Source organism: Garra rufa, chromosome 13, assembly GCF_049309525.1.
Source record: "Garra rufa chromosome 13, GarRuf1.0, whole genome shotgun sequence".
NCBI classification, from domain to species: Eukaryota; Metazoa; Chordata; class Actinopteri; order Cypriniformes; family Cyprinidae; genus Garra; species Garra rufa.
Genome location: NC_133373.1, coordinates 29,122,649 through 29,144,941, shown reverse-complemented (window position 1 = coordinate 29,144,941; position 22,293 = coordinate 29,122,649). Strand labels below are relative to the sequence as shown.

Below are 22,293 nucleotides of genomic sequence, written 5' to 3'. Positions count from 1 at the left end.
AAAGAAAGAAAGAAAGACCCATTAATGAACGGAAAGAAGGCTTGACGAATTCTTTAAAAAATATTTTTGACTGGTAGTGTATTATTTTACTACATTTTTAAAATGCGTTAGTTTTATTGTAAATATTCATTTTAATCTATTTAAATATATATACAAAATATTTTATTTAAAACTAACATATTTAATACATAGATGTTTGAAGTTTGGGAAGTGTTTGAACATTCTACATTCTCTCAAGTGCAGAAAAGACTTTATTCAAAAGGTTTAAGAATTGCCTGAAACATGGTGCAGCATTTGTATGTATGTTCTGAGACGTGTCTGTCTGCACAAGAGCAGAAACAGGAAATACAAACAGCGATATCGTGATATAGCCATATATAGAACTATAAATACAGTTAGAGTTCAGTATAGGGTGTTCATAATGCTTTATTCTGACTCTTTCATAATGCTCTATATTAACCTCACAAACAGACACGCGATGCAGAGCCTGCCGTCAGTCACGAGAGTTCACAACACTGAAGCCTATCTGAAGAAATAAAGCAAACCAACCATAAAATCATATGCATAAAATCATTATTTGTTAAATACACAGTCATATTATAGCACCAACATGAATGGTCCGTGTTGTAGTCCCCCATTTTCCATTAAAACTCTTATGTGAGCTGACAAATTTAAACAAACTTACATGGGACTATCATCAAGAGCAGCATTCATAAATGTACACTTACATTTTCCATTATATCAAAAATGACAAGGAATGACATGGTGCGGAGGCAAACGCAAACCTGAAGAAAGGATGATCCCTAAAAGCCCACTCGTATTCCTGTCACAAACGTTGGCAATATCTAGCCAGGAACATCATGTCAGCAGAATATCTGCATGAGGTCATAAACGGCCCAAAACATTATTAAAGATTGTTATGAAAGTGTCAAGGCTTCCCACATGAAGTAGGATTTAGTTAAGGGCAGCTATAGAAAGGAGTGCTTGCAAACATATTTAAAAGCTCAGTGCTGCTATTACTCAGTTAAAGGGCTTTTAAAACTAACAAGATATTCCCACTGTTTGAGTACATGAGTGGAAATAAAAAAACTGCTTTTAAAGCTAATACAAAGATTTGAACATCACATATGGGGAATTCATTTTGTATAATCTTGGGTGACCCTGGACCACAAAACCATGTCATAAGGGTCTTTTTTTTTTAAATTAAGATTTACACATCATCTAAAAGCTGAATGAATAAACTTTCCATTGATGTATGGTTTGTTAGGATTGGGCAATATTTGAAAATCTGGAATCTGAGGATGCAAACAAATCTAAAAATTGAGAAATTTGCATTTAAAGTTGTACAAATTAAGTTCTTAGCAATGCATATTACTAATCAAAAATTAAGTTTTGATATATTTACACTAGGACATTTACAAAGTATCTTTATGGAACAAGATATTTACTTAATATCCTAATGATTTTTGGCATAAAAGAAAAATAATTTTGACCCATACAATGTATTGTTGGCTATTGCTACAAATATACCCATGCTACTTAAAGGAGTAGTTCACTTTCAGAACAAAAATTTACAGATAATGTACTCACACCCTTGTCATCCAAGATGTTCATGTCTTTCTTTCTTCAGTCTTAAGGAAATTATGTTTTTTGAGTAAAACATTCAGGATTTCTCTCCATATAATGGACTTCTATGGTGCCCCCGAGTTTGAACTTCCACAATACAGCTTCAAAGGGCTATATACGATCACAGCTGTGGAACAAAAGATATATATGATTCCAGCCATCGAAAAAGGGTCTTATCTAGCAAAATGATGGGTTATTTTCTTTAAAAAAAAAATTGCAATTTCTATACTTTTTAACCTCAAAAGCTCTGCAAAACATGCGTTTGAGATTAAAAAGTATATAAGTGGTAAATGTTTTTAGAAAATATCCAATCGTTTCGCTAGATAAGACCCTTCTTCCTCGGCTGGGATCATTTAGAGCCCTTTGAAGCTGCATTTAAACTGCATTTTGGAAATTCAAACTCGGGGGCACCATAGAAGTCTATTATATGGAGAGAAATCCTGAAACGTTTTACTCAAAAAACACCATTTCTTTACGACTGAAGAAAGAAAGACATGGACATCTTGGATGACAAGGGGATGAGTACATTATATGTACATTTTTGTTCTGAAAGTGAACTACTCCTTTAAGACTGGTTTTGTGGTTCAGGGACACATATGATTAAAGCCCAAACCCTTTTGTTTATTCTTTCAAACTTTTTCCAACCAGAGATGGTTCATGAAAAAATTAACACTCTACTTTTTAAATCAACAATTTTGTTTTATAAACAACCCTGACCTCTTAATGTGGCACCATTTAAGAGCTCACTGATTAATTCCCTTGATTGCTTTCTGGTGCCTAATTTTTTGATTTTCCATGTGCGCATTTTTCTTTGAGAAAGCTATTACCCAGGACAACTGATGCTACATGAAAAAGAAAAAAAGACCACTCAAAAGCCTCCCTGTTGCAAAAATTATAGACAATGATTCTGTACAGATGCTCAGGTTAGCATAGCAGTCGCTTTAAGAGGCAGATTGTACAACAATGAAGTCTAGCACAGCAAAGCTGGTAGCTGATTACATGTTATAGCTGGATGTGTTCAACAGATCTAAACTGGACTTCATTTGCTCTGGAACTTAAGAAATGGTAGATTTCATCTGTGATTACTACATAAATTATTGTATTTACACGTGGTTGCAGATACAGAAAAGTTGTACACTTCGGTGTAATCCACTTTGGGATATGTATGACATCTTCAAGGCAGACTTAAAGGGATAGTTCAACTAAAAATGACAACTGGCATTATTTACTCACCCTTATGTGTTTGAAACCTGTATGACTGAATTTCACTGTAAGCCATACAGCTTTGGAACAACGTGAGGGTGTTTAAATGGTGACACAATGTTCATTTTGACATGAACGATCCCTTTAGGTTCACCTGTCTGAAAAGCAATACAGTGATTCTGAACTTAAAAAAAATTATAATACAAAAAATTATATTTTCCTGAAATGCCTCAGGAGACTTCAATGACTCTCACACATTTCCATTGTGTTTGACAGCAACATATGATCAGAAAAGCACCTCAGCTTCTGTTTACATATACTGTGTTTATAAAAAAAAGAAAATGTCGAACCCAGATAGACAAAATGTTTCACAACTTAAAAACATGGGTTAAAACATACATATTTTGTTGCAACACTACAATGAAGTTCATTTAGTTAACATTTGTTAATACATTAGGTTTGTGAACCAACAATGAACTTTTTCACAGCATTTATTAATCTAGGTTAATAGTAGTTTATAAATGTGCTATTGTGCATTGTTAATTCATAATACAGTAATACTATTTCATGCACTATGAAATATTAAAAAGTATAAACTACCATTGAAAAGTCATTTTTCTGTTTCTGAAAGTCTCTCTCTGCTGCGCAAGGCTGCATTTATTTGATCAAAAAAAATACAGTTCTATTTTAATACATTTTAAAATCCAGACTTCATCCTTCAGAAATCATTCTAATATGATGATTAGGTACTTCAGAAACATCTCTTATTATAATCAACAGCGAACAACCAGTTTTAATCAATTAAATACATCCTTGCTGGAAAAAAATATAAAAAAATTTTCCTTCTGACTTTCAAACAGTACACCGCCATGGAGTTCTATCTGCATGCTGAGCACTTTAGAGACATTGAGCTTCAAAGTTTTTGCGTTTCATAGACTTGTAGATAGAACCCTTTTTGTTTTCTAAAAAAATAAAAGGCCCAAAATGTACACAGCTTACAAAAGAAACCACATAATGTAAACAAGTTCTCACAATAAGAATATGTGAATAACTCAATTTTGACAAAAATGTCAGATAGGTAAGAAAACATTTGAGTCCACCTCAGGTGTGCATTATTCCACTTATACTACACTTATACACTTATATTCTTTAACTTTCAATGCTGGTTATTTCAATTTGACTTGTTGCACGCCACTCTGTTGTTGTGGGGACATTTCCATGCCCCGAAACGTGACGCTGAACGAAACGAACTGTGATTGATTGTTTGACATGTCGGTCAAAAGGCCTTATGGGCGGGCCTTGGCCAATGAAAGCTGCCATGGATTTCTGACCTTCAGCCGTCAATCTGAAGGTCTGGCTACGTAAGACTAAAACCAGCCTGACCAGCCTGGCCAGGCTGGGAGACCAGCTAAAACCAGCTACTTCCAGCTTAAACAGCTAAGACCAGCCAACCAATCTAGGCTGGTTTTAGTTGTTTTTTTTTCAGCAGGGGCGTCTGTAAGGCAGAGAGAGTGGGAGAAATAGAGTAGATGTGCTTTCCGTACATAATAAGACATAATATTGTGGCAAAAACATGGAAATAATCTGTAATTTTTATCATGTTGTTTACTTGTTTGGCCAGTGTCGTTGTGGGTTTTGGTTATTTTGCTGTTTTAGGCTTTAAGAACCTTTGACATAACTTAAATCATGTGGCGAAGTGATATAGACATGTAATGCGGTCAAGATTTGCCTGGAACTACATTCGCTGTGCGTTTCCCTGAAAATAATGCACACCTTAGAACGTTCATCAGCCAATCAGATTTAAGCATTCAACGGCCCCGTAGTATAAATTCAAGCATTCAACAGCCCCCGTTATAATTCCAAGGCGGCAAGTAGTATATGTAGAAATGATCATTAACCATAGAATAACAAATGCTGTAAATGTATAGTTCATTGTTAGTTCACCCAGTGTATTGAATGAATTAAACATCATTGTAAAGTGCTACGTATTTTGTAAGAAAATCATATGCTGACATGTGTGTAGTATCAGAGCAGCTATTCAATATGAGGCCTCTGCTCCGAAAAAAAAAAACTAGAAATTTTGGAAGAAATTAGACGTCTCTGTGTATTTGGTCCACAGTAAGAAATGTAAAGTACTGTACCAGTATAGTTGAGCTGCTGGTTGAGAAACAGCACCTTGTATGCATTACAATGGTAGTAATGCACCATTTTTACTGTAGCAGTAACTGCTTAGTAGTGTATCCTGTTCAGTTGTGACGTAGGCTGCCAAGGAGGCTTTCCAAAGACGATGTGAATGGTCCACTGCTGAGTAGAGTTGCATTTGTGCCTGTTATTTGCTGGTTACAAAGTGTAACTGTTCATAGTTGTACCCTGACAAAACTGTGTGCGTACTGTATGTGTTCAGTCAAAAGCACAATGCTGAATTCTGTTTGTAACTTATCTCCCAAGTTAGCGGCCTTCGAAAAAAAAAAAGCTGAATGGTTCCAGGTTACAATGGTAGTAAATGTCAAAGTTGCACTGACTCCACTTCACCAGCAGGTGGCTGAAGTTCACAGGGAACTAAGAGTCCATGGCTCTGAAAAAATAAGAGCGAGTTTGTGACCTAATAGGTTTGTAATGACTCCGTCCATTTGAAGAAGCATGGTTTACACTTATATCTCATCTGCATAATTCTCGCTTGGGGACAAATAACTCAAATCCAAGAAAGCAGCTGAGATGACTTGCCTTTTGATTAGAGCAGTGTTCAGGTATCAAGTAATCAATAAACCTCTTGTACACTTAGAACAAAATTAGAACAAGCAAATGTTCTGGTCAGTGAAATGTCCCAATATACAGGCAGACGAACCACATGAATAAAAAAGACATGGTCTGGTACTTGTCCTTAAATGACCAGAGAAGAGGGGACAAAAACGTCCTGTACTACAACAAATGAGAGTGACCGTAAATACTGTGAGTGAATCCATCTGTGTGTGTTTGTAGGGTGCAGAGACAGGTCAGAACTTGTTCTGTTTTAGCTTGTCGATGTGGTAGCAGAGCTTGAGAGCCGGGCCCAGTTTGAGTCCCAGGTACTTCATGATCATATCACTCTTCAGGAGAAGAAGAGCATCCCCATCAATCTCCTGAAGAAGCAATCACAACGTCCACAACAGAATGCTTACTGTACAATGTTTTACAGCAGAGCTAGAGAAGATATCATAAAAATCTGGCCCAAAAATGACAATTATTTTTAAAAAGTACTGTGACAACTAAATTATGTAAAGCAGAGCTTAAAGGCATAGTTCACCCAAATACTGTATAAAAATTCTGACATTAATTACTTACCCTCATGGTATGCCAAACCCGTAAGACCTTTGTTCATCTTAGAAACACAAATTAATTTTTTTATTTTTTTTAAATGAACTCAGAGAGCTTACTGACGCTGCATAGACCGCAACTACCACATTTAAGGCCCAGAAAGGTAGTAAGGACATTGTTAAAATAGTCCATGTGACATCAGTGGTTCAACCTTAATTTTATGAAGCTATGACAATAATTTTTGTGCAATGTTTTTACTACCATTCTGGGCCTTGAACATGTCAGCTGTGTTGCTGTCTGCGCAGGGTCAGAAAGCTCTTGAATTTCATCAAAAATATCTTAATTTGTGTTCCGAAGATGAACAAAGGTCATCTTATTTTTGGGTGAACTATCCCTTTAAAAAAACATATTGAAGAACTTTGCAGTGAAGCAGTAATGATACAAATATTAACTAGAAGAGTAAAGTTTGAAATTTTAATGCTGACTTGAGACAGCCTTGTCTGAAAGTTTAAAATAACTGTAAAGTGTGAGGTTTGAAGGCTATATTCACAGAAGTCAAAGAAAGTCAAAACACTTTTAACAAGTTCCTATAAACTATTTAGCACATTGATAGTATGTTGTATCTAATCTGAGTTTGGTGGTCATGGCTTGAAAGCTCCACGACAAGTTACTTTGTCAAGCAAGCGCAATCATATGTGACCATGGACCACAAAACCAGTCATAAGGGTACATTTTTTGAAATTGAGATTTATAAATCATCTAAAAGCCAATGATTTATTGATGTATGGTTTATTAAGATAGGACAATATTTGGCCGAGATACAACTATTTGAAAATCAGGAATCTGAGGGTGCAAAAACAAAAAATCTAAATATTGAGAAAATCGCCTTTAAAGTTGTCCAAATTGAGTTCTTAGCAATGCATATTACTAAGTTTGTATATATTTACAGTAGGACATTTACAAAACATCTACATGGAACATGATCTTTAAATAATATCCCAATGATTTTTGGCATAAAAGAAAATTTAATAATTTTGACCCATGTATTTTTGCTTATTGCTACAAATATACCTGTGCTACTTAAGACTGGTTTTGTGGTCTAGGGTCACATATGTGACCCTGGACCACAAAACCAGTCATAAGGTAAAATTTTACAAAACTGAGATGTTTACAACATATGAAAGCTCAATAAATAAGCTTTCTATTGATGTATGGCTTGTTAGGATAGGACAATATTTGGCCGAGATACATCTATTTGAAAATCTGGAATCTGAGGGTGCAAAAAAATCAAAATACTGAGAAAATCACCTTTGAAGTTGTCCAAATTGAGCTCTTAACAATGCATATTACTAATCAAAAATTACATTTTGATATATTTATAGTAGAAATTTTTACAAAAAATCTTAATGGAACATGATCTTTACTTAATTTCCTAATGATTTTTGGCATAAAAGAAAAATCAATAATTTTGACCCATGCAATGTATTTTTGGCTATTGCTACAAATATACCCCAGCGACTTAAGACTGGTTTTGTGGTCCAGGGTCACATATAATATTTATAATCTGACTTGAACTACACATAATAATCATCTCCGCCTTCTGTTTCTTCACTTATAGTAAACATGTGGTGAATTACATAAATGTGAAGCTAAAGTGAACCTGCAGTGCTTTCCAATTACAATTCACACATAACAACCATACTCAGAGCACCTACTGAGATGGACTCATTTCCACATTTAATTAAATCACAGCCTTTTGCACTTTAATAATGCACAAGGCCTTATTATGATTCCAATTTCAATTCAGCTAACTATGCAGCCCTGGATGGAAGAGTAAATTCAATTTCGTTAGATAGTGTTAAACTGTACTTTGCTTTTGTTCTGATCTAAATAAGCAATGTGTAAATATTTGAAGTCTTTTTTGTTCATGTAACATTCAGCTCAAGTGGTTATTTCAACAGTTATGTGTACTTAAATTAAGTTGAGAAACAAACAGATGATCGTATCCAGGGTTTTCTAACTCGAAACTGAACTAATGTCACCCACACTGGGATTTCTTATCTGATGACGTGTTCAACACATGGTGTTTATTTGCCACTAGTAAATAAATCCCAATCAAACTCACATGTTTTCTGAAGAGATCCACGTGAGGGCCCAGTGCTTGAGGGTCTGCATCCTTGATGAACCACACCACCTCATCCACGCTCCACCTGGAGGGATCCTTACTGGGTGGGGGCTTCGCCTCCCCTCCTTCTGGGGATGGACTGTAGGCTAGATAGAAACGAATCAGGTTAAGGGATGGCAAGGATTTTATTCTAACCCACCCCTCCTTGGTTACTGTTGCTGTGTCCGAAAAAAACAATGCCGATCTCACACTACACATTATGTAGTGTGACAGAGCAGGTTAATTCTGGTATAAAATAAGGTCTCAGCTTTAAAGTGTTGTCATTTTTTAAGAAATTCAAACAATACCATTTTGTTGCTTTTTAATGTGTTGTGACATAACTGTATTGCCTTATTATATCAATGAAACGTGAACCGATCATCTTTTCTTCTTCACTTAAAGCATGAAAAAACATGAATGAACATCATAACACATTTTATTTCAACCACTAAAAAATGTAAATACAATGTTTCAAGTTTAAGTCCAACAAGTTAATCTACTCTGATTTGTTTGTTGGACAGAATGTCGGATTCAGCATTATGATTGGCCAGATCACCTGTCAATCAAGCTGTTTGCGAAGGGTCAAATTTTAGACAAATTCACATCCAAGCTGAGAGTTTTTAATCAGTATATACACAAGTGGTTTTTAACCTTATTGACTCCAAGGCCTTCCATTGTGCTCGACTGAATATTCCATGACTCAAATCAATTAAAGGTCTAGTTCACTCAAAAATTAAAATTCTGACATTGATTACTCACCCTCATGTCATTCCAAACCCATAAATCCTTCATTCATCTTCGAACCACTGCAGTTGAACCACTGGTGTCACATGGACTATTTTATCAATGTTCTTACTACCTTTCTGGGCCTTGAACATGGTAGTTGCGTTGCCGTCTACGCAAGGTCAAAAAGCTTATGGATTTTATCAAAAATATCTTAATTTGAGTTCCAAAGATGAATGAAGGTCTTACAGGTTTGGAACGACATGATGAGTAATTACTGACTGAATTTTTCATTTTTGGGTGAACTATCACTTTAAGTTGAAGATTTCTTTTTAATGTATTACTTAAAGGGATAGTTCACCCAAAAATGAAAATTTGATGTTTATCTGCTTACCCCCAGGGCATCCAAGATGTAGGTGACTTTGTTTCCTCAGAAAAACACAAACGAAGATTTTTAATGAAAACCGGTGCAGTCTGCCAGCTTTATCATGTACGAGGATGGGCACCAAACCTTTAAAAGTAAACAAAAACATGCACAGACAAATCCAAATTACACCCTGCGGCTCGTGATGATACATTGATGTCTTAAGACACGAAACGATCGGTTTTTGCGAGAAACTGAACAGTATTTTTATCATTTTTTACCTTTGATACACAACCACGTCCATCTGTCATGAGCACGAGTTTGGCATCAGTCACGTCACATGTGCACGCGCTAATGGCGTAGAATACGCAAACGCCGTAAAGGGAAATCAGTGAAAAGTCCCGGATGAGTTTGCGCAAGCAAACGTAATCTTTTAGCTTTAAATCGGTTTAAACAATCAGGATACGCGCAAGTAATTACTATTTTGAATAGCCGCTATACCCACAATCTCTGTGCACTGTGTAAACAATGAGTGTCGTATTCATGCGACAGATCGCTTCCGGCGTTTGCGTATTCTACGCTAGAGCGCGTGCTCATGTGACGTGACTGATGCCAAACTCGTGCTCATGACAGATGGACGTGGCTGTGTATCAAAGGTAAAAAATGATAGAAATACTGTTCAGTTTCTCACAAAAAACGATCGTTTCGTGTCTTAGGACATCAATGTATCGTCACGAGTCGCAGGGTGTAATTTGGATTTGTCTGTGCATGTTTTTGTTTACTTTTAAAGGTCTGGTGCCCATTCACGTCCATGATGAGGCTGGCAGACTGCACCGGTTTTCATTAAAAATCTTCGTTTGTGTTTTTCTGAGGAAACAAAGTCACCTACATCTTGGATGCATTGGGGGTAAGCAGATAAACATCAAATTTTCATTTTTGGGTGAACTATCCCTTTAAGTTCTACCCAATAAAATATTTTAAAGCTTGGTATAATTATAAAAGCATTTTCAGCTCCAGAAATCCACATTTCACATTGATTCTCACTTGGTGTGTTCTCACATACAGTACCTTCGCTTCTAAAAACATGGTTTTAAAGTAGTGCGAATACACTACTGTTGCTTCTGTGAACAAGTGGACATTTCCTCTTTCTTACCACTTCTGTTTCCTTCCTGGAATGTGCTGGGACTGGCTGCCTGCCTGCAGACGCCTCCAGAATAGGGAGTGCCAGAACGAAAACCGTACGCAGGTTTACTCGCCGTGTACGGTGAGGACATCGCACCATAGGCAGAGTCGCTGGGGTCAGCTGAATAGCGCTTGGGGTCCATTGAATCGCCATGGTAATCATCCACCATTGAGTTTGCTGCACAAAAAGAAATGCAATTTAGGGAAAATAATGCATGTGAAGGCTTCATTTGTCTCAGGCTAATTATTGCTTTCTTGAGTGCAGATTGGCTTGCATAGTTTAGCCCAAACCAAATCATACACATAGGTACACAGTGAATGCTAGGTAAACACATCTTTCTATGTCTTTCTTCACTCCAAAGCAAACATACAGAATAACCAGTGTAGTCCGATTCACCAAAAAAGCAAAGTAGAAATGCAAAGTTATGAGTTACGAGTTTTGTTTTTGGACTTATACAGTGGTGGCTAAAAGTTTTAGAACACTAGTATTTTCACCAGCTAAAAAATGGTTTTAAGTCATTCATTTTACCATTCATTGTAATAATCCAGTGAGATTTTTGTTTGCACAAGGAGTCTGACAACAGCCAGTGCTCCAAACAGATCTGATCTCATCATCATCTAGTCTGTCTGGAATGACATGAAGAAACAGAACAAACTGAGACAGACTAAATCCAGAAAAACTGTGGCTACGTCTCCAAGATGCTTTAAGAGACCTACCTGCAAAGCTACAGTACTGTTAAATGTTTTAGGCATAAAATAATGTAATAAATTGTTTTTCTTTATCAATTAACTATTAACTAAATTAAATCAACATTTAGTGTGACCATCCTTTGCGTTTAAAGCAGCTTTTGCCCTAGGTGCACTGGCACATAGATTTTCCTCTAGCTTTGCTTGTAGGTTTCTTGAAACATCTTGGACACATTGCCACAGTTCTTCTGGATTTAGTCTGTCTCAGTTTGTTCTGTTTCTTCAGGTCATTTCAGACAGACTGGATGATAATGAGATCAGATATATGTGTGGAGCACAGTTGTCAGACTCTTTGTACAAACAAAAATTTCACTGGATTATTACAGTTAATGGCAAAATGAATGTTTGGAAATTTAAACTGATATTTCCTACTGACACACTACGGCAAAATATAAAATGAATTGACTTAAACCCATTTTTAGCTGGTGAAAAACTAGTGTTCTAATAATTTAGGCCACCACTTTATAAAACAAAAATGTATTTTATGTAGTTATAGTATTTTTTTAAATGTAGTGTATATAGGATAAATTATGGGGTAGATGATGGTTTCTTCCACATCTGTCTGCAGGAAACACTGATATACATACAGTGTTGGGTCACGTAGGCTCTCTCTCTTAACCACGTTAACCATTGACATGGTATTTAGTCATGACAGAACCTTTGCCTGTGTAGCTGTGTGGCGAGATATTGTGTCATACTGAAGTTAATGCTCTAATCTCTAGAGCTCCCAAACCACATTCGGGGGAAAAGAGAGAGAGAGCGAGAGAGAGATGGAGCCAACAGAATTCAAACACTCAAACCACAGGCCACTCACAGAGGCACTCAACCTTTCACTGCCACTTAAATAGCTCAGCTTGCACTAAAGGCCTGCTCTGCATTTTCCGAAGGGCGAATTGGACAGCAACAGAAAAGACTGCAGATCCAATCAAAGTACAAAACATCCAGATCCAAAAAGAGACAAAAACCTAATTTCTACTGTGCAGACTGTATCGATGTAAATACATTGCTGTTAAAATGTAGAACAGAGGTCACGTAAAAAGCTTGATGAGCACGCACTTGACTTGGGCTGTCCGTCTGAGTGCTTTTCAGTGTGGAATGAAGAAGAGGAGGAGGGAGACGATGAAGGGGCGATGGGCTGGTCACTGAAGAGGTTCTCACACAACAGGCTTCGACACAACTTCTTGAGGAAGCGGAGGACGTAACCCACGCTGTTGACCACTGGCAAACTCAACAAATGTTGCTTACCATCAAAGGTGGCTGAGGAAAAGAAACAAAGAGTGATTACATTCAACTATTTTTGTGGAAACTGTCATAGATTTTTTTTCCAGGAGCTTTGAACAGAAAGTTCAAATGAACAGCATTTATTTGAAATTGACTTTTATGTAACATAAAATGTCTTTACAGTCACTTTAATGACTTCTAGCATTGTCTTCAAGACAATTCTCTGAAGATTTTAGCATGGTAATGGATATGACAATGTTAGTGTATTTGGTCTTGGCAGAATGGATTTGCTACACAGCTGTTGGTTATTGCTGATGCTGCTACAAAGCCAGTACAGGAAATTGCTGCTGCCAATACATACGCCAATATTGTGCTGTGAGTATTTGAGACATTCTGCTGCTGAACGAATAGCATAAATAATAATACATAGCAGATCTAAACAGGTGGAGCTAGGGAGATGGAGGGTTTTGGAGGAAATCTAAAAGCGTGCTGTGAAATGCTTTAGTTAATGCTAACCAACCATTTAAATGTAAAGCAGAAAACTTATTGGCTGCATATGCAACATGTACCAATCAGCTTAGTGTAAGTAGTCTGATGCCATGAATATTATCTGTTTGCATTAACGACCCATCAGCCTGTGCCATCTAGAGTCTCATGACAGAACCTGGGAATTTTTTTTTTTTTTTTTTTTTTTTTTAAATAGACCCCAAGCTTTTGACCGGTGCACTTACAGGATGAACCTACAATGAACATCAGAACGCAATTGATAATCAGATTGCAGGCACGCATTTGTTGTGGCATGCAAATTAACCTGAGATCTTTTCCCCTCCGTAGCCCTCAGTAAGCAGGGTGAAGACGGCTTTTTGCTGAAATGCACTGTCAATGCAGCCCTGTACCGCCTGCTGCAGCACCACAGAGGGCCTGGCAGGACCCAGGTGATCGGGCAGCTGCAGCACCTTCTGCCTGTCCAGGTTAGGACCTGTGTTCACATGCTTATTCACGTAGATACACACTGGAGAGAGAGAAAGGGAGAGATTTTCACACTTAACTATGTATAATTTGCAATAAATGCTTTGTGCGTGCATTTATAATTGATTAAGCACGATATGAAACTGCTCCACAGAGTGAACTTTAATGGGAGTCAACGGGTTTCAATGCAGCTTAAAAGGGCTCTACACGATCCCAGCCGAGGAATAAGTGTCTAGTAAAACGATAGGTCAGTTTCTAAAAGAAAAATACAAATTTATATACTTTTAAACCACAAATGCTTATCTTGCACTAGCTCTGCAAAGCACGTCTATGACTTCAATCATTACATAATGACGTAATGTTGGAAAAGTCATGCACGGTTAGTTCTTCGTCTGTGTACTTCAGTTCAAAAAGGTGGGGCGAGAAACTCAGGGATAGAATTTTCTCTTTCATCTTTAAAATTGTCCAATATCATATGTTTCAGCTTCTATGCCCGTTTGCTTTGTAAACATTGGGTCAATACTTCTGCTTACGTCATGTTTGACCTTTCAAACGTGATACGTGAAGTCAAGCAAGTGCGAGACGAGCATTTGTGGTTAAAAAGTATATAAATAGTTTTGGGGTTTTTTTTCGAAAATGACTGAACGTTTTACTAGATAAGACCCTTATTCCTCAGCTGGGATTGCGTAGAGCCCATTGAAGCTGCATTGAAATGGACCTTCAACACATTGATCCCCACTGAAGTCCATTATATGGAGAAAAATCCTTGAATGCTTTCCTCAGAAACCTTAATCTCTTTTCGACTAAAAGAAAGATAGAAGGACATGAACATCTTCATCTTGGATTACATGGGGATGAGTAAATTATCAGTACATTTATATTTTGGAAGTGAACTAACCCTTTAACTTCAAACAATAAGTAACTTTAATAAAATTAACAGCATTAACAAAATGTCACCACAATAAAATGAATCCATGATCTGTAAAGACAAAGCCTACATGCAACTGCACAACCAACATTGGCACACAGTGCACGGCTTCCATATCGACACTCAAAACGACTTGCGATTTTACTTAAATCCTTTGACTCAAATATTTGTCAAGGAATCTTCAAATATTTGAGACCACATTTAGAGATTGTTTCCAGAGGTCAGGAAAGGAGAACTGTATTTCATATATAAGAAATACTCAAACAGATATCACGTCCTTATCATGGGACCCAAAAGACAAGCAATGAAAGAAACGGTGGGAGGCAAAGAAGAAAAGACATGATAAATATAAAATCTCGGCTCTTGTGACAGCTTAGGTTTCTTGTATCATAAACAGCGTTTTATCCTGTGGATTAAAAAATGAATAATTCATCAAAATAAACTACTACTACTACTAATAAAATACTAAATTCACACAGTTAGAAAAACATAGAATAATACAAATAAATCCTGCTGCTTTTCTTAAAGTAATGTCTTTAACCTATATCACATACTGTAAATCATTCCTAAAATCATCTGTGGTTTTATAAGCCAACCGGAGGCAATAAATTTTTGATTACCCTAAATAAAACCAACCCCCCTCACTAGGAAACATTTCCATGTATTCATTTATCTCAAGTGACTTACAAACGAGGAAAAATACAAGCATGAGCGATTCATCTTAAAAACAATAGGTTTACCACAGGAATAAAACAGAAATAAAAAGAGAGCCAGAAAGAAAGCGAGAGAGAGCAGCCTGTGTAGGAATCTACCAATCACTCGCCCCCTCCCAAGTCCTCCCACACAATCTGTCCCCACTGACTTCCCTCGCTCGTCTGCAGCATGCGGATGCTTTAATCTGACAGATTGCCATGCTGAGGGATTTCCTCCGTCGTCTGTCATCTAGAAGCGCCATGACCAGCAGTCAGACACACACACACACACACACACACACACACACACATACACAAACACTCCTTGTGCCACCCATCGGCTAAAATAATCACGAAAAGTAGCCTGTGCATGTTTTTGAGAATGTGTAACAGGATAAAGTCAATGAACATTGAGTGTGGGAGGACTGATATGACACAAAAAGCCTTAAAATAGACTGATAGCAAGATTACTGACATGCCAGACATGTAGGCTTACAGACGTAGAAAAGGCAATATAATTTAACACATACAAACACTTTTTTAAGCTTAAAAGCTATTAACAATGACCTCAGGTCATCAAGGTCATGACCTCCGCCAGCATCACCCACAGATTATACACATATTGGAACGTAGGTTTGTAAGCATCGAGATGTTTTGTCACATTTCTGTATGAACTTGGACAAAATGAACATGCTTTTTGAAATATATCAAAGGGACCAAAAGAGAGTGTGACTCTTCCGCTGTACAAAGAATTTAAGTCTAGAAACCTGGTGGGCGCAGACAAAAGCCTCTTGTTCAGCAACTGCTCCCTACAGCAAAGAGATTAAACTTTGAGAGCTCAGGATTGAGTTCAGCCCAGCCGTACCGTCACATCTTCTCATGTTTAAAGCAGACTTCATGGAGAACCAGACAGGTGCTTTTATATGCGGCCTCCGCTCATTGTGAAAGACAGAATTTAAATCACATATGTTGTAGTTAGGATGTGAATTCATTCTAAGCTCATATTTTTTAAATACTAGATTTTTTATTCTTAAAAAAAAAAACAATGTAACAGAACAGAATTGATCTCTCCACTGTAATAAAGAGATAAATTGGACGATAATGCCTCCCAGGCAAGAGCAGTCAGGTCCCTCTATAATGTCCCTTGAGACTCTCACACCTATTAACCTTTAAAATAAGAGATGTAACTACTCTTTTCTCTCTGTTCCCTTTCTTTCCAGTGATGGATGTTATTGCCAATTGGATGGGCAGCCTGTGTAGACCACTGGGTCCTGACCTCAAAGATTGAGTGTGTCTGTGCCGTATGAAATCATTACTTGCTACATTCTCACAGACTGAGTTTTGATTGACAGATCAATGGATTGAAGCCTTATCACAGCTGGTACAACAATATTTGAATGCTTAATATTTAGTTGCATGGATCAGCAAGTGATGTGGCTTTTTTGCATTAAATTAATCAAAAATGACAGTTACATTGTTACAAAAGATGTCTAATTCAAATAAATACTGTTCTTTTGAACATTTCAAAGAATTCTGAAAAATGGCTTTAGCAGAAATATTAAGCAGAAAAACAGTTCAACGCTGATAATGAGAAAAGTTTCTTGAGCATCAAATGAGCATACTATGATTTCTGAAGTGACACTGAAGACTTGAGTAATGGCTGAAAAATCAGCTTTGCCAGGAATAAATTACATTTTAAATTTTAAATCGGTTATTTAAATTGTAATAATATTTCACAATATTGCTGTTTTATCAGTACTGTTTTAAATCTCTAGTTTTTAATTTTAAAAAAATTCAGCTTTGGTTAGCCTACACTCTACAAAAAGGTGAAATATGGACAAACCTAGCGATTTTGTTGTTTTGACCCAGCGGTTAGGTTAAATGTTTAAGATAACCATCTGGGTAATTTTATTTAAGTCAACTATTGCTAAGAAATGACTATATTTCTTGCCTAAAATGAAAAATGTGTTAATACAGTCAGACCAATTACCAAGCAATGCTTAATATTGTTCAGTCTGTGGTGTAAAAAGGTCACATTAGCAATTAAAGAAAAAACACTTAAGCAAAACATGGTCAAGTCAAAGAGTCTGAATAATTTTTGGTCCCAGAATTTTATCAGTTTTACTGGTAGTCCACTGTATGAAGAATTTTTGGATATGTCGCAGTTAACTTTATTTTGCTATCGTCACTTACATAAATAAACTGTAGTATCCTGCAGCCACTAGTAAAAAAAAAAAAGAAAAAAAAAAGATTACATAACATTTATTAATAAGTTGAATAAATAATAATTAAATTTAAAATTGCTTATTAATAAATGTCCACCTTTTGATTATTGCTGATGCCTCTAGTAATTATGTATCTGATTTTTAATTTACAACCTAATTTGGGATCATTTAGGCCAGATCCTCGACCACAAAACCAGTCATAAGTAACACAAATTTTCAAATAGTTGTATCTCGACCAAATATTGTCCTATCAACCAATCATTGTCCTAACAAACCATACATCAATGGAAAGCTTATTTATTTAGCTTTCAGAGGATGTATAAATCTCAGTTTCAGAAAATTTACTCTTATGACTGGTTTTGTGGTCCAGGGTCACATATAGTAATTTTTAAACAGTAGTTAAATATACTACCCAGAAGGCTGAGTTAAACTTTTTAAACAACCCAAATGCTGGTTTTGTCCATATTTCACCCAGCACTGGTTGTTTTTAACCCAACATTTTTTTGTGTAACCTTCTTTCAAAAAAAAAAAAAAAAAACTTACAGACCTACTATGAAAATACTTTGCTGCAATAAATCCAAAATGAGCGTCTTATTGTAAAGAACTTACCATAAGATTAAAAAGAGGTCAGAGAATTAATACAAACTAAACAAAAGTGGCAATACATCCTATCCTAATAATATAAATAGGATTGCTGTCTTAAATAACAGAAAATATCTGAGCTGGATGTTATTAAGACAGTGACAGCGGTCTTCTCTCCCCCCCCTCCCGAGACATACAACCCATTATATCATCTTGATAAAATAACAGTTATCATAACTCCAACATACGGGTAGAGTTACAGTCCCAACTGGCCACTAAAAAGAGAACGAGATGGCACTGAGTCATAATGTGACTCCTCTGAGGACAGTGATTCCTCTAATGCCGCATTTTATTACTCCCTTAATAGTAAGAGCTGGAAGTTTCTGGGATTGGCACGCCAGCACTGCAGATAGTAAAACTGGCAACCTGCAGACATTTGTGTGTGCTTGTTACCTGTAAGGACCTGTGGGGTGGCTGAGTGGGGGATAGTAGCAGCGTCCTGGGGAATTGAGCTCATGTCTGGCTCCGGGGTGCTGCTGGGAGGAGAGATGGCCAGGGGCGTCATCAAGCGAGACTTCAGCTATTTTAAAAAATAATAAGAAAAATTAAAAAAAAAAAAAAAAATTCTTTATTGTATTATATTATGTCATATTATATATTTTTACTTTTTTAACATGTGCATTTTCCTAAGCATATAAATAATTTTTTTAAAGTTATTTTTTATTTCGTACTGACCTGAATAAGATATTGCACATGAAAGATGTTTACATATAGTCCACAAGAGAAAATATTAGTTGAACTTATAAAAATGACCCCCGTTCAAAAGTTTACATACAATTGATTTTTAATACTGTGTTTTTACGTGAATGATCCACAGCTGTTTTTTTTTGTTTCATGATAGTTGTATATGAGTACCTTATTTGTCCTGAACAGTTAAACTGCCTGCTGTTCCTAAGAACAATTCTTCAGGTCCCACAAATTATTTGTTTTTTCAGCATTTTTGTATATTTGATCCCTTTTCAAGAATGACTGTATTATTTTGAGATCCATCTTTTCCACACTGAGGACAACTGAGGGACTCATATGCAACTATTTCAGAAGGTTCTAACGCTCACTGATGCTTCAGAAGGAAACACAGTGCATTAAGAGCCAGGGGTGTAAACTTTTGAACAAAATGAAGATTTGTAGATTTTTCTTATTTTGCCTAAATATCATATTTTTTCATTTAGTACTGCCCTTCAGAAGCTACAGAAGATACATGTTTCCCGGAAGACAAAATAAGGTAATTTTACCCTGATCTTCAAATTTAAAAAGTTGTCACCCCCCAGCAACAACTATTACTGAACCAAAAAAAAAAAAAAAAAAACACACACACACAGCTGTGGATCATTCAGGTAACAACACAGTATTAAGAATCAAGCGTATGTAAACTTTTAAACTTTTGGTAATTTTTATAAATTAAACTATTATTTTCTCTTGTGGACTATATTTAAACGTCTTTTATGTGCAATATCTTATTCAGGTCAGTACTAAACAAAAAAATAACATGCATTTTATATGTTCCCTCTCATTTTGGTGAAATAATTTGGTAAACAATAAAAGTTTTTTAACAACTCACATCAAAAGCAAGATACAAAAGACTGGACCATAGGCACCAGAATACCACCAGATTTTAGGGTTCCCAATGTCCAAAATTCCAATTAAACCCCTTTTTACACAATATGTGTCCTGATAGACAGTAATCTTAAAATAGCATAAAATATATGTTATGGAAAACAAGCTATCCCTAACACTGCTACAAAAAGCAATAACCATCCGTTCTGAATGTATTTCCACTGTGTCTACTTCAAATCTGCAAACATGTACACACATTGTGGTAGCGTGTTGCTCTTTAAATCAGCAGCAGCGACATTATGAGGCTTGTGCTCAGGCACATGGCTAAAAATAACCCAGCAGCAGACTGCAGATACATCAGTCAAAGAACAAGCACCCTATCACCTCCTTCTCTTGTACAGTCAACATCAGATGGGCCTACCTACAAAGCATTACTCTGTTCCTCTAGCTAAACCATCATAAGTGTTACACACGCACCATTATGCACTCAAATGCACCACCTGACCACTTGTGCATTTGGCAGACACGTTTGAACAGTAAACAGGCCTTATCTTTGTGGCCTACACATGTATGCGCATATTTAAACAGACACACAAACACTCTGATATTTACTGACCTTAAAGCCAGGCTTCCTGCCTCTCTTCTTAGGCACTTTAATGGGTGGGAGGGATTCTGGGTAGCGGCTCTGATATTCCGGGTGCCTCTTTAGGGGTGGGCGACCCCTCTTGCGGCCTGGAACTTTTCCACTTGGGGGCGGGAGGAAGGCGGGGCTAATGACCCCAGGTGATTGCATCTCTCCACCCCCTGACTGAACTGATGCAGCAGCAGGAATACTCATCAGACCTGAGAGAGAAAACAATGTCAGGATGTTAAACTGTATTTACATTGATATTTAATCATTTTTATATAATAGGTTGCATGTATTTCTGGATTTAAAGTAAAAATTATCATGTGTACTGTGATTCTGCATCATGTGATGGGGATTTTACTTTGAATTGTGTAAGGAGTACACATATCTACTATGTGAATAATTGTATGATTATCCACCTTCTTCCTAACATAAGAGTAGATACGGCCATTTGTAAATTGTATGGGTCTGGCTTCCGGTCTCATCCGTGTCCAGATATTTTTAGCTGTACAAAACAGCTTGTTTTGCTGCTTGGTATTGCAAATTGGTGTGTCTTTCCATGTTATTTTAATGTATTTTTTAATTAGAAGCACACTGGTTTGTAGTGCAAACAGTTTTACCATTTACTGCATGTTGTTATTTTTCTTGTTATTTCCCTATAGCGGATAATGAACTGGAAGACTCACCCATAGGCTTACATCCACGTTGAAGAAAAAGGTGGATAACTTATAAACCAGCAACCAAGACAAAACCACAACTTTTAATAGCCAACCATAAATTCATCATGAAACTCAACACACCACACGCATACACAGAAATGTATGTAGTCTGTATGAAATTTTGGGTTCCCACACCTTTTGACCAATGAATTTCCATGATTTTCGCCAGTCATTCGTGATTACTGGATAATTTTAGTAATCTGAAAGGAAAAAAATATATAAAAATAAACAATATAGCAATTTTAGCTGATCAAAATTTATAACTGAGCATAACTAAAGAAATAATTAAATACAAAATTGTGTATACGGAAAGATAATTAAAAATATAGCAATTGTAGCTGATAAAATAGCTTGAAATGAACTTTAAGGAGACGTTCACTTCCAGAAAGACAATTTACTGATAATTTACCAATCCCCATGTGATCCAAGATGTTCATGTCTTTCTTTCTTCAGTCTTCAAGAAATTAAGGTTTTTGAGGAAAACATTTTCTCCATATAGTGGACTTTATTGGGGATCAAAGGTTTGAAGGCCCAAAATAGCAGTTTCAATGCAGCTTAAAAGGGCTCTATGTGATCCCAGCCGAGGAATAAGGGTCTTATCTAGCAAAACAATCGGTCATTTTCTAAAAAAAAAAAAAATGTATATACTTTTTAACCACAAAAGCTCATCTTGCACCAGCTCAACCTCATGTATACCACAATCACACACGCGTGAGATAGGTAGAAGTACCCAAAAAAAGGAGGATAAAATTTAACTGGAAACCTTTTTGAAATGGTTATAAAGTATATAATTTTGTTTTTGTTTTTCTTAAGAAAATTACCAATTGTTACGCTAGATAAGACCCTTATTCCTCAGCTGCGGTCGAGTCGAGCCCTTTGAAGCTGCATTGAAACGGCAATTTGGACCTTCAACCCACTGGCCACCACAAGTCCACTATATAGAGAAAATTCCTGGGATGTTTTCCTCAAAAAACTTAATTTATTTTTGATTAAAGAAAGAAAGACATAAACATCTTGTATGACATAGGGGTGAGTAAATTATCAGGAAATTTTCCAATTTTTATTTAGGAAGTGAACTTCTCCTTTAACTAGAAAAGAAGACTGTTGAACTTTCCATGAGATTTTTCATTTTATTTTTTAGGATTTTCATTTTCCAGGCCTAGAAATCACAGTTTTATGATTCCCTCATATTTCCAGGTTTTCTATGACCGTGGGAACCCTGGAATTTCCCTTTTCACCTAGCCTAACAGAAAACAACCTCAAACCAAAAGCAAAACAGTTTGAATTTATATAACAGTCAATGCTTTAACATTCATTTTGAGATTGCAAAACTGAAAACACAGCAAGTTCAACTCAAAAACACATGACCACAGCCCAAACACTGCAACTTGTAGTGCAACCTGCAAACTAGC

The 22,293-nt window shown here is 36.4% G+C and overlaps 1 protein-coding gene across 1 annotated transcript; it reads right to left on the bottom strand.

The window, feature by feature from the left end:
• Positions 1 to 408: 408 nt before the first annotated feature.
• Positions 409 to 21,243, bottom strand: scml4 (Scm polycomb group protein like 4). The gene is made up of 8 exons (XM_073816784.1): positions 21,017 to 21,243; positions 20,151 to 20,377; positions 18,374 to 18,500; positions 13,336 to 13,536; positions 12,360 to 12,560; positions 10,528 to 10,734; positions 8,249 to 8,394; positions 409 to 5,948 (listed from the first exon to the last, which is right to left on the bottom strand). Exons 1-8 carry the CDS (start codon positions 21,036 to 21,038, stop codon positions 5,823 to 5,825), a joined length of 1,257 nt encoding a protein of 418 aa, XP_073672885.1. The 5' UTR covers positions 21,039 to 21,243; the 3' UTR covers positions 409 to 5,822.
• Between the last annotated feature and the right edge of the window lie 1,050 nt (positions 21,244 to 22,293).

Coding starts and splice junctions, on each gene's coding strand:
- scml4 (XM_073816784.1), bottom strand. CDS start 21,038: ATGGAAATTCATTGGTCAAAAG. Junction 13,537..18,373: donor CACCCCACAGGTCCTTACAG/GTAACAAGCACA, acceptor CTCTCTCTCCAG/TGTGTATCTACGTGAATAAG. Junction 8,395..10,527: donor CCAGGAAGGAAACAGAAGTG/GTAAGAAAGAGG, acceptor GTTTCTATCTAG/CCTACAGTCCATCCCCAGAA.